We start from the raw sequence: 18894 nt of genomic DNA, 5'->3' as shown, positions 1-18894 counted from the left end.
ACAATGCTCCCTTTCCCAGGTAATCGGATTCCTATGCTGTTGGAAGAAATGTGCCTTACCTACAGGGGGTTGAGGGGGAGGCATCTGGGAATCTAAGGCTGAATAAGACACCTGTCCCAGCCCTCCTGAAGCTTAGTTTAATAGGTCACACAAGTAGTAATTGGTTAATTTGGGATTCAAACACAAATCTGTTAGGCTCGAAAACTTCTGTTATTTGTTCTACTTCAAACTACATACAACTGAGAAGCCTTAGAGGGTAAACACCTCAGAAATAGAGGATAAGACTTTAAAAAGACTTGTAAGAAAGCTGTTTTCAAAATTTTATCCTGAAGAAAACTAACTCCTTTAAGCTATTTTTTGTTATATTAGCTGGCTTCTGATTTCTCACTGAAAATTTGTTGTCATTTTACAAACTCTAATAGAAGATTTACTATGTAACAATCAATGGCATAATATTTTTACGCTGAATTTTTATTAGATGCCACCTCAAATTCTTTTCACAAGTAGGTAGGTATTAAATTATGAGTATATACTGTTAGTATTTTACCATAGGATACCTAGTGATATAACACATTAAATTATATTGCACTGCACTGCTGCTTTATTCTCTGAACTAATTTAACTGAAGCCAATCTAAAAATCATGTTACTTCCAAGGATGTCCAGTGACTTAAACAGAGCGTCTCTGTCATCTTGTTCCTCTCCAGTGTGAGAAAGGAATGATGACCTGGTGAATTAGTTTAAGACACTGAAACTGCAGCCCTTTTTTGCCTCCTATAAGTTTCAAGATTAGAATTTATTATTATAGTAAAAAGTGCGTCACGTTGGCTTTTTTTTAAAGAAGGAAGAAGGGAGAGAGAGAAAGACAGAGTCTCACACTGGGTGTATACTTTGGAGTTGTTGGGCCATTTTTGTGAAAAGGATATTTCAAACTGGGTTTGTACTGGTTAGTATGCAGCAAAATCAATTTAGTTGGTCATGGCCATTAAAAAAGAAATGAAAGAATATCAGTGATCACTTGTTTTATGAAACTCATTTTAGTTATATAAGTCTATGCAAGATCGTGGTATAAAATTTACTTCATACTGAGGTTAAATGTTCAAAGAAGTTGAGAATCACTGCTGGAAGGGGACTTCTCTGTAGCCCTCCTGCTTTCCCTCCACCCTGAACTTCCACAACCTCATGACAGGACATTTCAGTCTTTTCTGAAAACTTGAGTCAGGGAAAACATTTTGGGAAGCTGAGGTAGGGGGTAGTAGGGACAAGGCCACACCCTCTCACGCTCCACTCTGAGCTCGGGGGAATGTAGTAAGAACATTAAAAATATTTCAGCTCCTCATTCTGGGTGGAGGACACAATCCACCAGTGAAAGTGGGTAACTAACCAGCTATGAAACACAAAAACATATTTACTATTACACATTCTTTTACAGTCAAACACCGTATATATTTCAGTGCCTTCTCCCAGCTCCTATTTTTATCCTTCAGGAGAGAGGCCTGAATGTGGAGGTGGCCTTAGATTGTCAGGTACACATTTTCCTACCCCCTTTTTCATTTGCGCGGTTTTCAAAGTGCGTTAACAGAGCCTATGCAACTCCTGGCGCAATTGGCTGGCTGAGCCTGAGGAGTGAAGCACCTTCCTTGCTGGCTGGTGCGTGTAAGGAGGGGGCAGCTGAAGGCTCTTGCCGCGTCGGGTAATGCTCAAAGGACCCTCATCACTGGACTGCGTCGGGAGGAAGGAAGAGCGCTCTGAGGTAGGGCAAGAAAGGGTATAAAGGGGGACGGGGGAGGCCACCACACAAGGACTCAGAAGAAGCTTCAATAAAAGGCAAAGTGCATCTTTGCCGGATGGTGTAGGAAAGGAGGAGAAATCGGCAGAAGAAGAAGAACACCACCCAAAAGGGTAACCTCGAGCGTCTCTGCTTCTTGGAACACTCTTAACACAGGCTTCCAGCCCAGCCCACCCAGAGCCAGGTGAGCGGCCGCCACCTCCCCGGCATCTGCAAGACCTGCTCCTTCATGAACTTGCCAAGAGCTGAGCGACTTCGCTCCACACCTCCGCGCAGCCTCCGGGGCTCCGATAGGGAAGACGGTGCGATCGATATCCTGGGAGAGGAGGAAGATGAAGGAGAGGAGGAGGAAGAGGAAGACGAGGAACCGGAGGGAAGCCAGCGGCTTCTAGAGCAGCTGCACCAGCCGGAGCCGCAGAAGGCGCGGCGCGGCACGGGCGCGGGTGCGCTTCCCGGAGAGCGCACCGAGAGCGGCGGCGGCGGCCCAAGCGACTCCTCCGAGTTTGGCCCCAAGTTCGGGGCACCGACGGGGTCTACGGCGGCCTCTGCGGGCGCCCCGCAGCCGGCGAAGCCCCCCTACTCATACATCGCGCTCATCACCATGGCCATTCTGCAGAGCCCACACAAGCGCCTCACGCTCAGCGGCATCTGCGCCTTCATCAGTGGCCGCTTCCCTTACTACCGCCGCAAGTTCCCCGCCTGGCAGAACAGCATCCGCCACAACCTCTCGCTCAACGACTGCTTCGTCAAAATCCCCCGGGAGCCGGGACACCCTGGCAAGGGCAACTACTGGAGCCTGGACCCCGCCTCCCAGGACATGTTCGACAACGGCAGCTTCCTTCGGCGCAGGAAGCGCTTCAAGCGCCACCACCCGCCTCCGGGAGCCCACCTGCACCACCCCTTCCCCCTGCCCGCTGCGCCCACCGCCCTGCATGCCCCCTACCCGGGCATGCTGCTCGGGCCCCCGGCCCCGCCGCAGCCTGTCCCGGGGGCCTATCCCGCCTCCACTCCCGGGAGCCGCCCGTGCGCGCTGCTGCATCCTCATCCCCTCCGCTACCTGCTGCTCTCTGCCCCGGCCGTAGGCAGCGTAGCTGAGGCGCCCAGGAAAGCGCAAGGCGCGGATCTGGGGACCCCCGGCGCCCTTCCGGCGCTGCAGCCCACGCTAGGCTCCCAGCCTTGGGAGGAGGGCAAGGGGCCGGCGTCGCGGCCGGCAGGCGGATGCACCTCCTTCAGCATCGAGAGTATCCTGCAAGGGGTCCGGGGAGCTGGTACAGGCGCCGCGCAGAGTCTGCCCCCGACCCCGTGGGGTTACTGCCACCTGCTGCAGCGCCCGTCGTGCCTGTTGCATCCTCAGGCCGCTGCCCCCTTGCTCCACGTCTCCGCCGCCGCCGCATCCGCTGCCCGGACGATTTTGCAGCAGCAGCAGCGGCAGCAGGACTCTGCCAGCGGCTGCGCTCCCAGCAAGGGCGCTCTGCTGGGCCGGCACCTGTCCGCCACCGCGGCGCTCCTGGGCTGTCAGCCTGGAGTAGAGGGCTCCAGGCTGACGTCGCTGGTCGCCCTTTCGGGCGGAGAGGGGACCTCACCGGCCTTTTGAATAGCACTCACACCTGCCCGACTCCTTGGGGCGGACAGGGAGCCAACCTGGAGGGCGGAGCCGCCCGGGGTCACGCTCTCGCCGCCTGCCCTGGCGCACTCCAGCTTCCAAAGCCGGGACCAAGAGTGTGTATCTGCATCCTACAGCGGAGCAACCACTAATTTCGGTTCGCTGCGAAATACTTACAAAGGAAAAGTTGGTTATTGTTCCCTTAAGACAACCTGAACGTAAATGTTCGATGGCGTCAGCGTCGAACATTTCTTTTCCAGCCTTCAGTCGTGACTTCCAAGGCTTTTCCGATTTGCACATTTCCAGAGGAACTATGAACGTGAGTGGGGCATTTTGTTCTGTTATTAAAAGAAAAACAAAGAAAATAAATCGTCCAATGCACAACGTTTCCCCCGTCTTCACTCCCTAGGAACTGCAAGTATTATTCCCAAATCCAGCGCAGAATCCTTGTGCCCTTTTTGTCTTCCCGAAATCGATGTGTAATATGAGTAGAATTTTAATTTCAGAGGATTTATTTCTGATCTGTATGTCTGATGTGCCATCTTCCGTGGAGAGGTGTTAAAATTAAACCTAACTATATGGACTAAATAAAGTGCTAAATCACTACACAACATTGTTTATTTTATATTTTATATTACTTCACCTTCTAAATGGAACTTATTTTAAAACTTAGTTTTTTCCTCCCAGTTAAACAATTTAGTTTTACAATTCATGTTCATTATAGACGTCAGAAACAATCCATTTTCAAAATGGTTTTTAAAACTTCCGAATATTTGAAGTTGAAAAAATTCTGTCATTTAAAATATGGGATTTAGTATGTATGAAATCTATAAGTGAAAAATAATTAGAGGTCATCTAAATATATTCTCCATTTATTTTCCATCTTTCTAAAGCGTTGATTTTTCCCCTGAATAAGTTGAAGGGCGATTTGACATGAATCTTAGATGTAGTGGCCAAAGTTTATTCGGGAAAAATAAAAGGCAATTTTAAAAATTAGAAATGTCAAAACTAGGGCCCAGAGAAAAAGGAAATATCAAATGAAGCACTCGGATCCCGGACATTTGCAATTTAAAAAACTCCCAGGTCAGGTACCTTCTAGGAACTTCTATTCCCTTTCTTTAGAACAGAAGGAACTTTCTCTCTCTTTCAAAAAAATTTCTGAAAGGACTTTGCCACCAGAAAGGTTTCACTGTATTCGGTTTCAGGTGACTGGGTGGGAGGCAAACAAGACGAAGATGTCCATCAAGAAATACTCCCGCCAGAGAAAGCAAATTTCTAGAGACCCTGCAGCTCTCAAGGTCCTGACCAGGGCTCACGTTTCAAAAGAACTGTATTCCGCACGGGTTTGGAGGAAGTCTCCCCCGTGAGTGTAAGAAGCTCGTTCCCCCTCATCTACTCTTCAGCCCCAGTTTTGAATTTCTCATTCCAGGAGGGAGGGAACATATAGAGACACACATTTTTACAGCCGTTTAATTGGCCCATTTTTACTCCAGCTTCTCATCTCCATCCCATCACTCGGAACTTCTGCCTACGACCCCCACTGACTCCTGGCTTGCAGTAGTTCGTTCCGAGGGTGTTCTGGAAAGTTCCCAAGCCCAACCCTTGGTAGCCGCCATTCTCGAGCTTCCGATTCAATTGCCCTCCGCTGCACCTGCAGCCTTCGCCCGCAGGGCAAGCACCACCGGTTGACTACGTCGGCCCCTATCCTCGGCTTGCAGGCGATCCTCCAAACCCCCTCCATCCCCTTCATCCCCCTCTCCCTCCTTAGGCTTTGCCAAATCGTGAACTCAGTCTGTCTCGCCCTCATCACCTCAGCTTTAAGATCCTTTTAGAAAATTCCGCGGGGTGGGGCTCACCTAAGAGTTTGGAAACAAGGGAGAATATAAAGGGAGCCTATTTCATGCCAACAACACACCCGTTCACATTCCAATTTTCTCTTGCCCTTTGTGTGGAAACGCTCCAGGCCTACATTCGTTCATTTATTCGATCAACAAACGTCCGAGCGCCGGGTGCAGCCGCGGATGAGCCCAGAGCCGACCCTGAGGCTCTCCCGCGCGCCCTGCAGGAGACGCCGTTTCCTTCCTTCCCTTGGCCCCAGGCCAGACCAGCGGAGCCACGAACGTGGGTGACTGCGGGCCGGATCCCGGCCCAAGCCGGCCCCTAAGCTCCTAATTATTACCGAATGAAACCATACCGAACGATCAATCTTCAAGAAAAATATCGATTCCGTCGAAGAGTAAATTAAACGTTCTTCTCCTAGCGCACGTGGCGCTCGGGTCCACCTGCACGAAGCGCCGCGACCGCGCGGAGAGCTCCGGCCTTCACTGGGGCTCGCCGAACGGACCGGCGCCTGGTGCCGCTGCTACTACTACGGGGCCGGGCTAGCGCGTTCCGGCCAGCCTTGTGGCGGCGCAGCCCCGGGGAAGGGGCGGCCGGCGGCGGGAATGGGCCGAGGGCGCGTGGTGCTCGGCACGGTGAGCAGGCCGGGCCGCGTCCTGTACCGCGCCGAGCTCGAGGCCGCAGCTCTGGTTCCTAGGCCTGGCCCCGGGGGTTCGGAGTAGGGGCGTCAGGGCGCCTTCCCGGTCCGTGGCTTCTGTCCGCCCCGCGGCTGGCCTCGGCCCAAGGCTTGGAAAAGAACGCGGGTCCATTTTAAACCCCCGCGTGCGCGGCGCTTCCGAGTTACGCGAAGGACTAGAGGGTCAGGGGTCGTCTCCTACCCTCGGGATCGTCTTCTTCAGGCCTTCCAGAGCTGCCTGAGTAGTGGAGCCTAAGGGCTGGAGCGGAGTGCGAAGGAGCTGGGAGGCACAGACAGGCCGGGCGAGGACAGAAGGAGAAACAAGGAAAAGTGACTCTCCCTCAGGTCCAGCCCGCTAATAATAACACTAATAATAGTAACAGTAGCGGCTAATCCTTATCTCCTGCTCCCTGTCAGCGGGGCAATGGATTCCCCTTTAACCCTCCCAGCACCCAATGAAGAAGACACTATGGAATCTCCATTACACAGGTAAGAAATTTGCGCTTTAGAGAAATTAAGAAACTCGCCCGAGGACCTTGGGCGGTGGCACCGGGCTCTGTCGGGTTTCCCAACCACTAGCCCCGTGGGCGTCAGCAACCTTCTTAGGCCTGGGCTTCCAGTGGGTCGCCGAGGCTCAGGCAGGAAGAGGGCCGCGATCTCAGATCGTACATCCGGGATCCGGCATCCCGAATCCCGGATCCGGCCCCGCGCGCCAGGAAGCGCGTTTCTCTCCGCAAGACCCGGACGCCCCAAGGCCGCGCACGGTCATATCCGCAGCCCAGCGCCCCGGCTCCGCTCTGCGTTTCCCTAGGAAGCGCCAGAGCGGAGCGACAGGAAGGTCACGGCCGGCCCGGCCCTGGCAAGTGCCCCGGCCCTCGCCAAACTCGAGGACTTCGCTTAACCCAAGGTCGCCCGTGAGGAGTCAGCGGAGTCCTGAGAGTGAGTTTTTCCTCCCCAGCAGGACTTTCGCTCTTTCCCCTCGTGGTCGCCAGCAGCCCAGGCACCCCTGCGCGTAGGCGTCGGCGGCACCACGAACCCCGACCGCCTGCAGGCCCAGCGCCGCTGCCTCCTCCCTGCCGCCCGCCCTTGGCGGTGGAGGTGGGCTCCCTCCTGCCCCGCGCAGCCCCGCCCAGCCACAGTTCCTCTCCGGAATATGGACCCTGCGCTCCGCTTCGCGCCCCGTGAGGGCACTGGATCCAGGCAGCGCGAAAGGGGCCCTGATGTGCCCAGGTTGTTGGGCGCCACCGGCCTGGGGAGAGGCGAGGGAGGGGTGGGGGACGCCGGACTGAGGAAGGACCAGCCCTCAGTCACCCTCTGGTCGGAAGGTCCCGGCCGGCAGGAATTGGAGTGCAGGTGGGGACCCTGGCAGAGAAGGAGGGAGGGCGTCTGTGGGTCGGGCGGACTGGAGTCCCCCGAGGTGGTCGAAGGCTGCAAGCCTGGGTGCTTGTCGGTGGCCTGCACGCCCCGCGCAGGTGCGATCTGGCACCGCGGTTACATGACTTTCGCCCCGTTCCTGCGTACGTCGGCTGTATGGTCCTTGCGTATTCAGCGGAGTGTAGCGAATGATTCGGGAACCTCTCTCATCTCCTGTCTGCCTAAACCAGACACCCCCTCTCTTTCATTTTGACTTGGATGCAATAACAGACAGCAGAAAATCTAGAGAAACAGCAGACGCTAGGATAAATAGAATCAAAACGATGATAAGATTTAACCAAGGCTGGGGGAGGGAGGTAGAGCAAATTTTGTTTTCTAAGAATTTGCACCCGTCCTTCACATTTTATTGTGTGGGGAACTCCTAGCTCTCATTCCCCCCAGCACTTAGGAAGAATGTTCAGAAATGTCTTCCCACGTTAACATATTATTCCAGTCTAAACTGTAATCCTACTCTAATTGCTAATGTCACCTTCTTGTAATTTCTACAAAAATTGGTTAGTCTTAATGGCCTAATTTTCATATTAGCACTGAAATTATTCTCTGGTTTAAACATTCATTGAAGTCATATACATCACTAGGTGCAAAGAACTTAAAGAGGTTTTATCTGTTAATACCAAAATTTGCACCCCCCCCAAATAAAAACCCAGGAAAATTAGGTGAAGGAAAAGAAAAAGGCTTTGAAGACCCAGTCTGAAAATCAGTTTAACACCGGTTTCTTGCTGCTCAGCTACCTTAAGATAATCAAGATTTATATGTTAAAATGAATGCTTATAAAAGAAGTACTTGGTTATAAACTTCCTTTACTTGTTTGTCCTTAGAATGCAGGGGTATGCTTATTGAGATCAGTAATTAAGACTATTTGGGGATAGTTATGATTTATTCAGCCAGTGAAGCAGTTTCTATTCCCAATTCCAGGCAAAGAGAACAATGAGATTAAATTAAGCATGAGGGAATTCCTTTTCTTCAGATACTGTCATTTTGCTACCTATAGCTATGTTTGTATTCAAAACCATGCTTATGACCATTAGTTCTTAGAATTAAGGTGACTATATTGTTATTCAAGGTATCTGTTGTATAAGAGACATCGTGCTGTATTTCAAGCAGTGATTATTTTTTCCTTTATTAAAAAGTTTACTATAATGGAAACTTCCAAACATATATACAGGTAAAGAGATTAATATAATTAACCTCTGTGTACCCCTTGGTTAGGCCAATCTTGTTTCATCTTTACCCTCTGACAGTCCTCTCCCACTGGATTATTTTGAATCAAATCCCAGATATCTTATCATTCCATCCACAAATATTTTTGAACATTTCTCTAGAAGATAAGAATTCCATTGATGTAACCACAATATCACCACACCTAAGTAATCACCACACCTAAGTAATTCATTAATAGGATCAATTTATCCAGGCTATACTTAAATATCCTCAATTCTCTCAAAACTGTTTTTGATTAGTTGGCTTGTTTGAATTAAGATGAAAATAAGGGGCACACATTGTATTTGGTTGATATAGTCTCTTATAGTCTCTTCCTTTTAGGTTTCATCAATCCTTTTTTTAAAATTTTATTTTTGTTTTTGTTGAAGAAACTGGACTATCTTCAAGAATTTGACTTTTTTTTTTAACATCTTTATTGAAGTATAATTGCTTTACAATGGTGTGTTAGCTTCTGCTCTATAACAACGTGAATCAGCCATACATATACCTACATCCCCATATCTCCTCCCTCTTGCGTCTCCCTCCCACCCTCCGTATCCCACCCCTCTAGGTGGAAGAATTTGACTTTCTTGATCTTGTGGTTACAGGCAATATTTTTATGATATTTAAAGATATTATCAGGGATAAGATAATTTATTTAGACTTCTGAATACTAGCAAATATTGATAATAATATTGTTTGTAGAGGGGCAGGGCTTAGTTAAGATACCTTTAAGAGTCAGCTGTTGAGAAAATATTATATTATTAGGGTAAGCATGGATCTGGGAAAGCTTTGTAATTTTTCCTAAATGTAAAGATCACATTTTCTTACAACTTTAAAAATGAGATTATTTCCCATGTATCTATAGAAATATAAAATTACCAATCAAATACTTCATCTAAAAATTTAAATCTAGTCTTATTTTGGCATGAATGAAGCTCTTTACACCTTTAAAATTTTAGTTGAAGTTCCAAAGACATTTTATGTTTCAAAATTTTATGTTTTAGGAACTTCCCTGGTGGTCCAGTGGTTAAGACTCTGTGGTCCCAATGCAGGGGGCACGGGTTTGATGCCTGGTCAAACCCTGGTCGGGGAACTAAAATCCTGCATACCGCATGGCCAAAAAAAAAAAAAGATTTATGTTTTATATTGTTACGTATTTTAGAATGAAAAGTGGTAACATTAAATCTCATAAATGTGCTCATGAGAAGAAAATTCATTTTAGGATAACGCTAAATTGAACAGACTTAGGATATGAAAGAAATTATACTGAACAGAAAAAATTTCACTTTAATGTAAGAAATATGTTTAATAAAAATTAAAAGTAGCCAACTTTGGGGGCTCCTTATTTTTTTAATGAGTATGCATACTAAATTCAATTTCCATTTCCATTCTTCCATTGTACCTTGGGCTTTTATTACCATTTGTCTCATTCTGCAGTTCTTTTCGGAAGTTTCTGTGTCCTCCAATCTCTGGAATCCTATATAGGTAGAGACCAAATTTTAGTCGTCTTTGTATCTCAAACAATTCCCAGCACGTTTTCAAAACTACACGTGAAATTAATTTGAATCTATTGTATCTATAATATTGATGTGTGTAAAAGGGTGGTACATATATTGGGCTCTGCTTTAAGTTTAGATGGATGTAAATATTATTCAAATTATAGTTGTTCAAAAAGTATTATTTACCTAGAACAAATAGAGATTTTAGGTAAAACTAGATTTGGATATTCTAATACCTTAATTAATAGGTCACATTCTTAACCATTGAATACCTGTTTGGTAAGCAGCTGGTGTTTTATATAATGCTGTTAGGTATTTCTTGTTTGTCTGAATTTCCAGATTCATAGCATTCAGCACTTCATTAATATGATATCATGTATCATATCTGTATATGATATATACAAATATATGTATATATTTTATATTCAATAGCTTTGAAACTTTAATCCTGGAGTAGATTTCCAATGTTTACTAAAACCATTTACCTACTGTAGGGAGAGAATGGACATGTGGACACGGGTCGTGGCAGGTGGGATGAATTGGGGGATTGGTATTGACATATATACACCATCATGTATGAAATAGATAGCTAGTGGGAACCTGCCGTATAGCACAGGGAGCTCAGCTCCGTGCTCTATGGTGACCTAGATGGGTGGGATGTGGGTGGAGTGGGAGGGAGGTCCAAGAGGGAGGGGATATAGGTATACATATAGCTGATTCACTTCATTGTACAGCAGAACCTACACAACATTGTAAAGCAACTATACCCTAATTAAAAAAAAATACCTACTGTAGGGAAACAGCTTCTGTTTGTTAAAATAAAACTTAGACTCAAGTTTCCTCAGGGACTAGCCCAGTTTCCAAGGATAGAGGGTAGTGAGGAATTGGGTCTCTGGATGAAAAGTGTGTTGGTTTGCATTCCAGTTCTGTCTCTTACTAACGCTGCAATCTTGGACTGACAACCTCTCAAAGTCTCGATTTCCCCATCTATCCAATGGTGATAATTATAGATTTCATTGTAAAGATTACATGAAATAATGCATGTGAATGGTTAGTCTGGCACGGGCTAAATGCTCTATAAATGTCAGCTGTTATTTAGTGATGATAATAACTGTGATGTGTCCCTAAGTATCTGTGGAACCTTCCCTGATACCCTCTTTCTTGAGTCCTGGTCAGTCTTTACATGGTGGGCGTCCTTTAGTTCCTGCCTCACATGGGTGATATACAAGGCATGCTGTTTCTTTCCTGCTAGAAGGCTCCCAGCGTAGGTCTCCTGCTAGCTTAGCTCAGCCTTCTGGTGTGAGGGACAAACATGTACACCATTGCTTCCCAAGGACCAGCATAGTGAAGTACATAGCCTTTGGGCAAACTCTCCTTGTTTACAACGAGAATTGCTCTTGCCTGTCAATGAAGCCCCGCATAATGACACGAAGTCACCACAACACCTTAAAAATTAGAATTAGCACATGTCGAATAACAGGAGCATCCTTCCCTTGAATGAATCACCTGCTTCATTTCTGCCCAGCTTAATTTTCACTTGATATGTTGATTTATTTTTCATTTGTTCATCCAGGAAGTATTGCTTGAGCAATTATGCTGTGTTAAGTACTGTGCTAGGAGCAAGGGATCATACAATAATGAACAAGACAGATGCAGCCCTCACCACAAGGGCTTGGAGTCCAGCCGAGGACACAGACAAGGAAGCAGGCAACTATAGGACTGTGTGATGGGGCCAGTGCTGGGTTAACCCAGGGTGTTGTGAGAGCATGTAGAGGGCGGCACATGTGCAGCTCTGTGGCAGAGGGCATCAGCTTCTTCAGGTCACGCTCATCAATGAGATTGGAGCTGGAGAGAGACAGACGCAGGCTCTAGTTTGTCTTCATCGGTTGCAGTTGGCTCTGGTGGGTTCCCGTTTGTCCTTGCTTTCCCCAACATCGCATGTAGCTTTTCTTCCAGATGGAAGCATTGTCCACCTGCAGTGACCTCCGGCCCCCACCAGGCACGAAGGCATCAGCCTGCTGTGGACTTCTTCACCAGCTCCCACAGTTGCACAAAGTCTGATCCTTGTACTAAATCCCTTATTGCATATTGCTTATGATGGTTCTGCTTCTCGGATTGAATCCTAACAGATGCATTCCCCATTAGGTTATAAACGCCTTGCAGGGATGGGCCATGTGATGTCCTTTTCCCTCTGGAGTCTAGACCAGGGGTCAGCAAAATCTTATTTTTGGCTTCTTGGACCACTTATAATCTTCTCTTTCCCTTTATTTCATCTCTTCCTCCTTCTACTATTATTCGTACTTCTCCTCCTCCTCTTCACAATCTTTAAAAAGTGTGAAATCATTCTTAGCTCACAGGCCATACAAATGCAGCCCATAGTTTGCTGGTCCTTGTCTAGTGTAGCCCAATGGCCCTCAGAGAAGTGACACCTCACTCTAGGGAGGGATTCTTGTGTTTTGGGTACAGTGATTGGGAGGCATTACTGACATTTTTTCCGGTGAGGTTTAGGGTTGATGAACATCCTGAAATATACCATAGGGTCCCACCCAAGGCAAAAAACCATTCATGGTATTTGAGTTTGAATCACCTTCTGCAATGGTCTGCATTTGCATCTGTTGCTGTCATGGTAATCTACGTGTTTAAACGAAAGCGTGTAACTAGTTCATGGTCTTACCTGAGCATTTGGACAATTACTATTATTTTTTTCAAACTAAGCGGGAATATGTTTTGTTTTTTATAACTTATTTGTACTGTTTTTTAAAAAAGTTTAATATTTATTTATATTTATTTTTGGCTGTTTTGGGTCTTCGCTTCTGTGCGAGGGCTTTCTCTAGTTGCGGCAAGCGGGGGCCACTCTTCATCGCGGTGCGCGGGCCTCTCACTATCGCGGCCTCTCTTGTTGCGGAGCACAGGCTCCAGACGCGCGGGCTCAGTAGTTGTGGCTCACAGGCCCAGTTGCTCCGCGGCATGTGGGATCCTCCCAGACCAGGGCTCGAACCCGCGTCCCCTGCATTGGCAGGCAGACTCTCAACCACTGCGCCACCGGGAAGCCCTGGACAATTATTAACCTTTATTTCTGTAACTATTCTTTCTGTCCCTTCTCCCCCCAGAGATTCCAAATACACATATATTAGGCTGCTTAAAGTTGTCCGCAGCTCACTGCTGCTCTGTTAATTTATTTTAGTATTTTTTTCTCTCTGTTTCATTTTGGGTAATTTCTGTTGCTGTGTTTTAAAATTTACCTGTCTTTTGTTCTGCAATGTCTAATCTGCTATTAATCCCATCCAGTGTATTTTTTAAAATCTCACACGTTATAGTCTTCATCTTTAGAAGTCCATTTGAGTCTTTTCCTGTATCTTCCACTTCTCTGGTTAAAATGCTAAATCTTTAGCTTCTGGAACATATAGAATCCAGTTACAGTAACTGTTCAAATATATTTTTATACTAATTCTATCATTTGTGTCATTTCTGGATTGGTTTTGATTGATCTTTGTGTGTCATATTTTCTTGCCTCTTCACAGCCCTGAGAATTTTTGATTGGATAACAGACATTGTGAATTTTACCTTGTTGGGTATGTGATAAATGTGTATTCCTATAAATATTCTTAAGCTTTGTTCTGTCACACCATTAAGCTACTTGGAAAGAGTCTGATCCTTTCAGATCTGGCTTTATTAGGTGGTAAGAACAGCATTTAGTCTAGGGCTTGTTTGCCCCCTACTGAGGCAAAACCCATCTGCATCCTCTACTCCTGCCTCATGAATTGAGGTTTTCTACTCTAACTGATGGCAGCAGGCACTATTCATGGCCCCATGTGGGCACCCAGTGCTTTTCCCTTATGGGTCGTTCTTTCTCCAGTTTCAGGTAGTTTTCTCACATGGATGCTCTAGTCAGTACTCTGCTAGATGCACTGGGGGATGAGTGTTCCCTGCAGTTCTGTGCAGTGCTCTTCTCCACAGTACCCTGCTCTGTGAATTCTAGCCACCTCGGCCTTCCCAGATCCCCAGTTCTGTCCTCCGCCCTCAGGGAGACCCCTGGGCTCTGTCTGCATCCCCCTCCGTGTGCTGTGGCCAGGGAGCCCCACAAGGCAGTAAACCAGGGCAGTCGAAGAGCTCACCTCATTGGTTTACCGAATCTGGGGGATTACTGTCCTTTGTTGCTTAATTCCAGTGTCTTGAAGACCATTGTTTCATGCCTTTTGTCCAGTTTTTTAGTTTTTTGAGGTGGGAGGGTAATTTTGGTCTCTGTTACTATATTGGCCAGAAGCAAGTCATTTACCCAAATATGTATAAATAAAATACATATTTATATGTATAAAATACATATTTATTTATGTATTTTATAAATACATATTTGTATGTATTTTATAGATACATATAAAATTATATGTATACATCAAAATACATATAATTTTATTTTAAGCTACTTTCATTTTAAGTCTTCTTTACCTGCTATCTAGGGCATTGCATCAATTATTTGGAAATTCTATTCAGATTCGATTATCTGTCAATTTTATTTAAGGATACTTCGTGGGGCATTCCAGAATAGTCGTTAGACAAAGGGAGTATTGGGTCAGATAGAGAATCTCAGCTCTAATACCTAGAGTGACTTTATAATTTATTATGCATGTGGAGACACTGTTAAGAGTTAAAGGGGGTGCTTTAATAATTATGTCAGGACCATCGCCTAAATTGGACCATCCCAGGCGGCCTAGGACATTTGTGTACCCCACCTCTACTCCGCCTTGTACTACTCAATACTTAATTCTACAGCTTTTATCGAGCTGCTTTATGCCAGGTGCTGGCATTGCCAAGATCAATAAGGCACAGGCCTTGCCTGAGGAGTTAACCGAGAGGCAGGAGACAGTTTGTTATGATTGAGTATGATCTGTGCTCTGACAGAGGAACATATGAGGAACTGATGAGGGCCCGGTGAGGAGTACGACTGACCCCAGCAGGGGGGCAGCTCCACAGAGGAGATCTTGAAGCATGTTCACTGAGTTCTTGGGCTGAGAGGGGAGAGGGAAAAGGTATTCCAGGCAGTGTGTGTGGAGGCTGGGAACCAGGGGAACACAGTGATGAGAGAGTGATTCTGATTGGCTGGAGAACAAGGTACATGCGGAGCTGGGAGGAAAGGAGGAAGAACGCAGTTTCCATAGCAACGGCAGTTAATGTTCAGTGCTCACTTCCCATGTGCTGGACACAGTTCTGGCACTTTAAACATAACTCATTTAATCTTTATGACAACCCAATGAGGTAGTTACTATTATTATACCCATTTTACAGATGAGAAATCTAATCTGAGGCACAAAGAGGTTAAATACCTTGCCCAAGGCCACAGCAAGCACATGGTGCATTTTGGAATTGAATCTAGAGTCCTTTCACTCTAAACTTCTGAGAGCCAGGTGCTAAGAAGCCTTATTTTTCCAAGCCGAGGTGTGCTGAAGGCATTGTCCTGCAGGTAACCAGGGGCCTCTGAAGCATTTGACCAGGGAAGTGACTTACCTCAAGGTGGTATAAGAAAGCAGTTCCAGTGCGCAGCCTTAAAGTGGGATTTGGTACTAGTCACAGAGATGGTGAGAGTCTGAGCTAGAGCCGAAGCAGCGGCAGGGATGGACAGAGGGCATGGCGTCCCCAAACCCTCATGGGCAACATCCTTTGGCCTTGTTGACCACAGTGAAAGGTGCAGTAGGGGTCCAGGAAGACGTCTAATGTCCGACCTGTGCCCCTGCGTGGACACATTGGAGGAGGAGAAACAGGCTTGTTTGAGAAGGGAGTTCTAGACGATGACTTCCATCTTAGCTGTGTAGTATTTGAGGTGCTTGTACAAGTGCCAGGTGGAAATGTCCAGGAGGCAGTCGGAAATTAAAAACTAGAACTCAGGAGAGTGGTTTGGCGGGCGGGGGACACTGTGCAGCGTCCTCAGCTTGTAGACGGTAGGAGAGCTGGCGTTTGGATGAGATCACAACAGGGGGTGAGTAGAAGAGAGAGGGGGTGAACCCAGGGATGCCACTCCTCAGCGAGTCGGAGGCAGCGAGGGGCTGAGAAGGATGCAGAGGAGAACCAAGGGCCAGCGATGTTACAGATGTGGAAGAGCAACAACAGGCAATAAATGAGTAGCCTGAGTCCAGGAAGGTCAAATAAAATAAAAACTGGATTTGGCTCTAGCAGGTCACGTGCAGAGGAATCCTGAAGCCAGAAGGAAAACCATGGTGACTTAAGGGGTGTATTAGTTTCCTAGGACTGCCATAACAAAGTGCCTCAAACTGAGTGGCTTAAAACAACAGACATTTATTTTCTCACAGTTCTGGAGGCTAGAAGTCTGAAGTCAAGGTGTCAGAAGCGCCATGCTCTCTCTGAGGGCTCTAAGAAAGGATCAGTTCCATGCCTTTCTCTTAGCTTTTAGTGCTGCCCGCAACCCTTGGCCTTCCTTGGCTTGTGGGCACATCGCCCCAATCTGTGCCTCCACTGTCATGCAGCTTTCTCCCTGTGTGCTGTCTGTGACTCTTCTTCTCATAAAGACACTGGTCACACTGGATCCTTTACTTAACTTATTAAATATGTAACAACCCTATTTCCAGCTAAGATCACATTCTGAGGTTCCTGGGAAGGACATGAGTTTTGTGGGGAACACTGATCAACTCAGCACAGGGGTAAATGAGTAGCGAAGACTATTATAGACTATGCTTTCAGAAGCTAGAGAGGGAACTGTTTCACTGATGTTTAGCATGAACGTAGACAAAGTCCTTCGGGACTTTTGTATTCCATGGAAGTAATGAAGAAGTGAATTTTATGGGTTTTCCCTATAAAAATGATGTAATATAGCTAGGAACAGCATATTGAGGCATTCTTAATGAAAGTTTTTTCTTTTATTTTGAGAAATGAAAAAATTCTATTACTACTTTATTGATAGTTTACACTTTGCTATGATTGCTTCAATATTTTTAATAAAATGAATGAAATAAAACAATTTAAAAAAAAGCTGGAGAGAGAGAGACGGTGATAAAGGGAGGATGGTTTTTTTTTCCAAGATGTTAGAGGCTTAAACATGTTACTGTGTTGAATAAATGAAGGCGCCCTGGGGATGGGAAGGTTAGATTCCGGACTGAGAGCAAGGAGTTGATGGTGCAAGCCCCTGAGGGGCTGGGGGCATTGAAGCACAGGTGGATGGGTCAATGGTGTGCAGCCCTGGGGTGGGAGCGAGTGGGGCAGGTGTGTGCAGACGCACATGTGTTCGAGGATGGAGGGGGCAAAAAGCTGAGCGGGATGCAGCGTGATGCTGCGACTCCGTGCGTGTAGGAGGTGTTCAGTAAGCAAATCAGGAGCAGATGTCGAAGTAAGCAGCTGAAACAACAGCTTGTGAAACTAGCCATACTTTGTGGTTAGAAGATTAGTTAAGGATTCTGGCCATGGGAACCAAGAAGAGGAGGGTAATCTGTTCATGCCTATTAGACAGCTTTGGGGGAGCAGTTTCAGTGTCAACCTGGAGAATGTCCTTGAGGGCCGGAGAGAGAAGCCCTGCCATCAAGGGTGCCCACCCCTGACTTTGACATGAAGTCTTCGCCCAGCACTGAGGTTGCCCTCTATATCATGGCTCTAGACTGTAGCAATGTGGGGGGAGTCATTATGGAAAAGGATGGAGGGGTAAGAATGAAGCCCCAATGTTGAGATACAAAGAGGATTCTCCGAGGTAGGCAGGGTGGTGGCAGTGCGGGTGGACGTAAGAAGCCCTCTGCTGCTTCAATGTCAGATGGAATTCAGTTCACGGAGAGCAGAGCCAATCACCATTTGAACCCCTGTGTTGGCCTTAATTTAGTCTCAGACATGAGGACTACTGCTCAAGGTGAACTCGAGAAGGGAAACCCATGAGCACTTCCAAATGACAGTCACACACCTGCTGGGGAGTCCCTCCAGTCTCCCCATTCTTTTGCTTCAATGTCCCTTTGCCCTTTAACCTTAGAGTCTGCGTGAGGAACCAGTAGGTTTTAGGAAGAATTAGTCCAAATAAAATCCCTAGGATTTATCAAACGGAGGGGAAAGCTTAAAACAGTGTAAGAGTTTTCACAGGGCTTATTTCTGTCACATCAGTTTTGGGTCTATAGGGAGGAGCCTTTTCTGGATCAAACTATTTAATTGTTATGGAGATCCTGGCTGAAAATCAGAGCAGATAAAAACCATTTGAGGAGAGCTGAAGTTCTAACCCTTTATGGTGTAAAACCGAGCCGAGCCCTAGCCTTGCGTTTTCACACATACATTTCAACGAGGTGTCCCTACAGCTAGAACAGTGGTTCTCAACCAGGGGTGATTTTGCCCTCGAGGGGACATGTGGCAATATCTGGAGACATTTTTTCCCTCCATTTTTTAAAAACTGTGACAAAACACACATAAAATATACCATTTTTAAGTGTACAGTTTAGTGGCTTTAAGTACATTCACACTGTTGTGCTTAAAGCCACGCCGTCCAGCTCCAGAACTCTTTTCATCTTGTAAAACTGGAACTCTGTACCCAGTAAACAATGACTCCCCATTCCTTCCTCCCTCCAGCCCCTGACAACCACCATTCTACTGTCTGTCTCTATGAATCTGACTAGGTAGCTCACGTAAGTGGAATCATACTGTCTGGGGACATTTTGGATTGTCACAGCTGGGGAAGGGGTGCCAGGGATGCTGCTGAACATCCCACAGTGCACAGAATAACCCCCACAATACATGATCCAACCCCAAGTATCAATTGTGCTGAGGTTGAGAAACTCTGAGTTAGAAGAGCTGCATTCATAAACCCAAACTGTATCATATTAATCAATAGATATAGGTTATACCACAGTAGTAACCAACCTCCAGATCTCTGTGATTTA

General features: G+C 46.6%; 2 protein-coding genes across 2 annotated transcripts in view; both read left to right on the top strand.

Annotated features, from left to right (window-relative positions):
• Positions 1 to 2017: 2017 nt before the first annotated feature.
• On the top strand, positions 2018 to 3382 carry LOC133098410 (forkhead box protein D4-like 1). Its single transcript, XM_061201213.1, has one exon. The coding sequence runs from the start codon at positions 2018 to 2020 to the stop codon at positions 3380 to 3382; it is 1365 nt and encodes a 454-aa protein (XP_061057196.1).
• Positions 3383 to 6687: 3305 nt separating this feature from the next.
• PGM5 (phosphoglucomutase 5) overlaps positions 6688 to 18894 on the top strand; it is a 236724-nt gene continuing 224517 nt past the window's right edge. The window contains exon 1 of the mRNA XM_061200368.1: positions 6688 to 6845. The gene's annotated coding sequence lies outside the window, so the exon portion shown is untranslated. The remainder of the gene's footprint in view (positions 6846 to 18894) is intronic.

The sequence above is a fragment of the Eubalaena glacialis genome, chromosome 9, assembly GCF_028564815.1.
Source record: "Eubalaena glacialis isolate mEubGla1 chromosome 9, mEubGla1.1.hap2.+ XY, whole genome shotgun sequence".
NCBI lineage: Eukaryota > Metazoa > Chordata > Mammalia > Artiodactyla > Balaenidae > Eubalaena > Eubalaena glacialis.
Note: the sequence above shows the minus strand (reverse complement) of the source record. Positions and strands in the feature narration are given on the sequence as shown.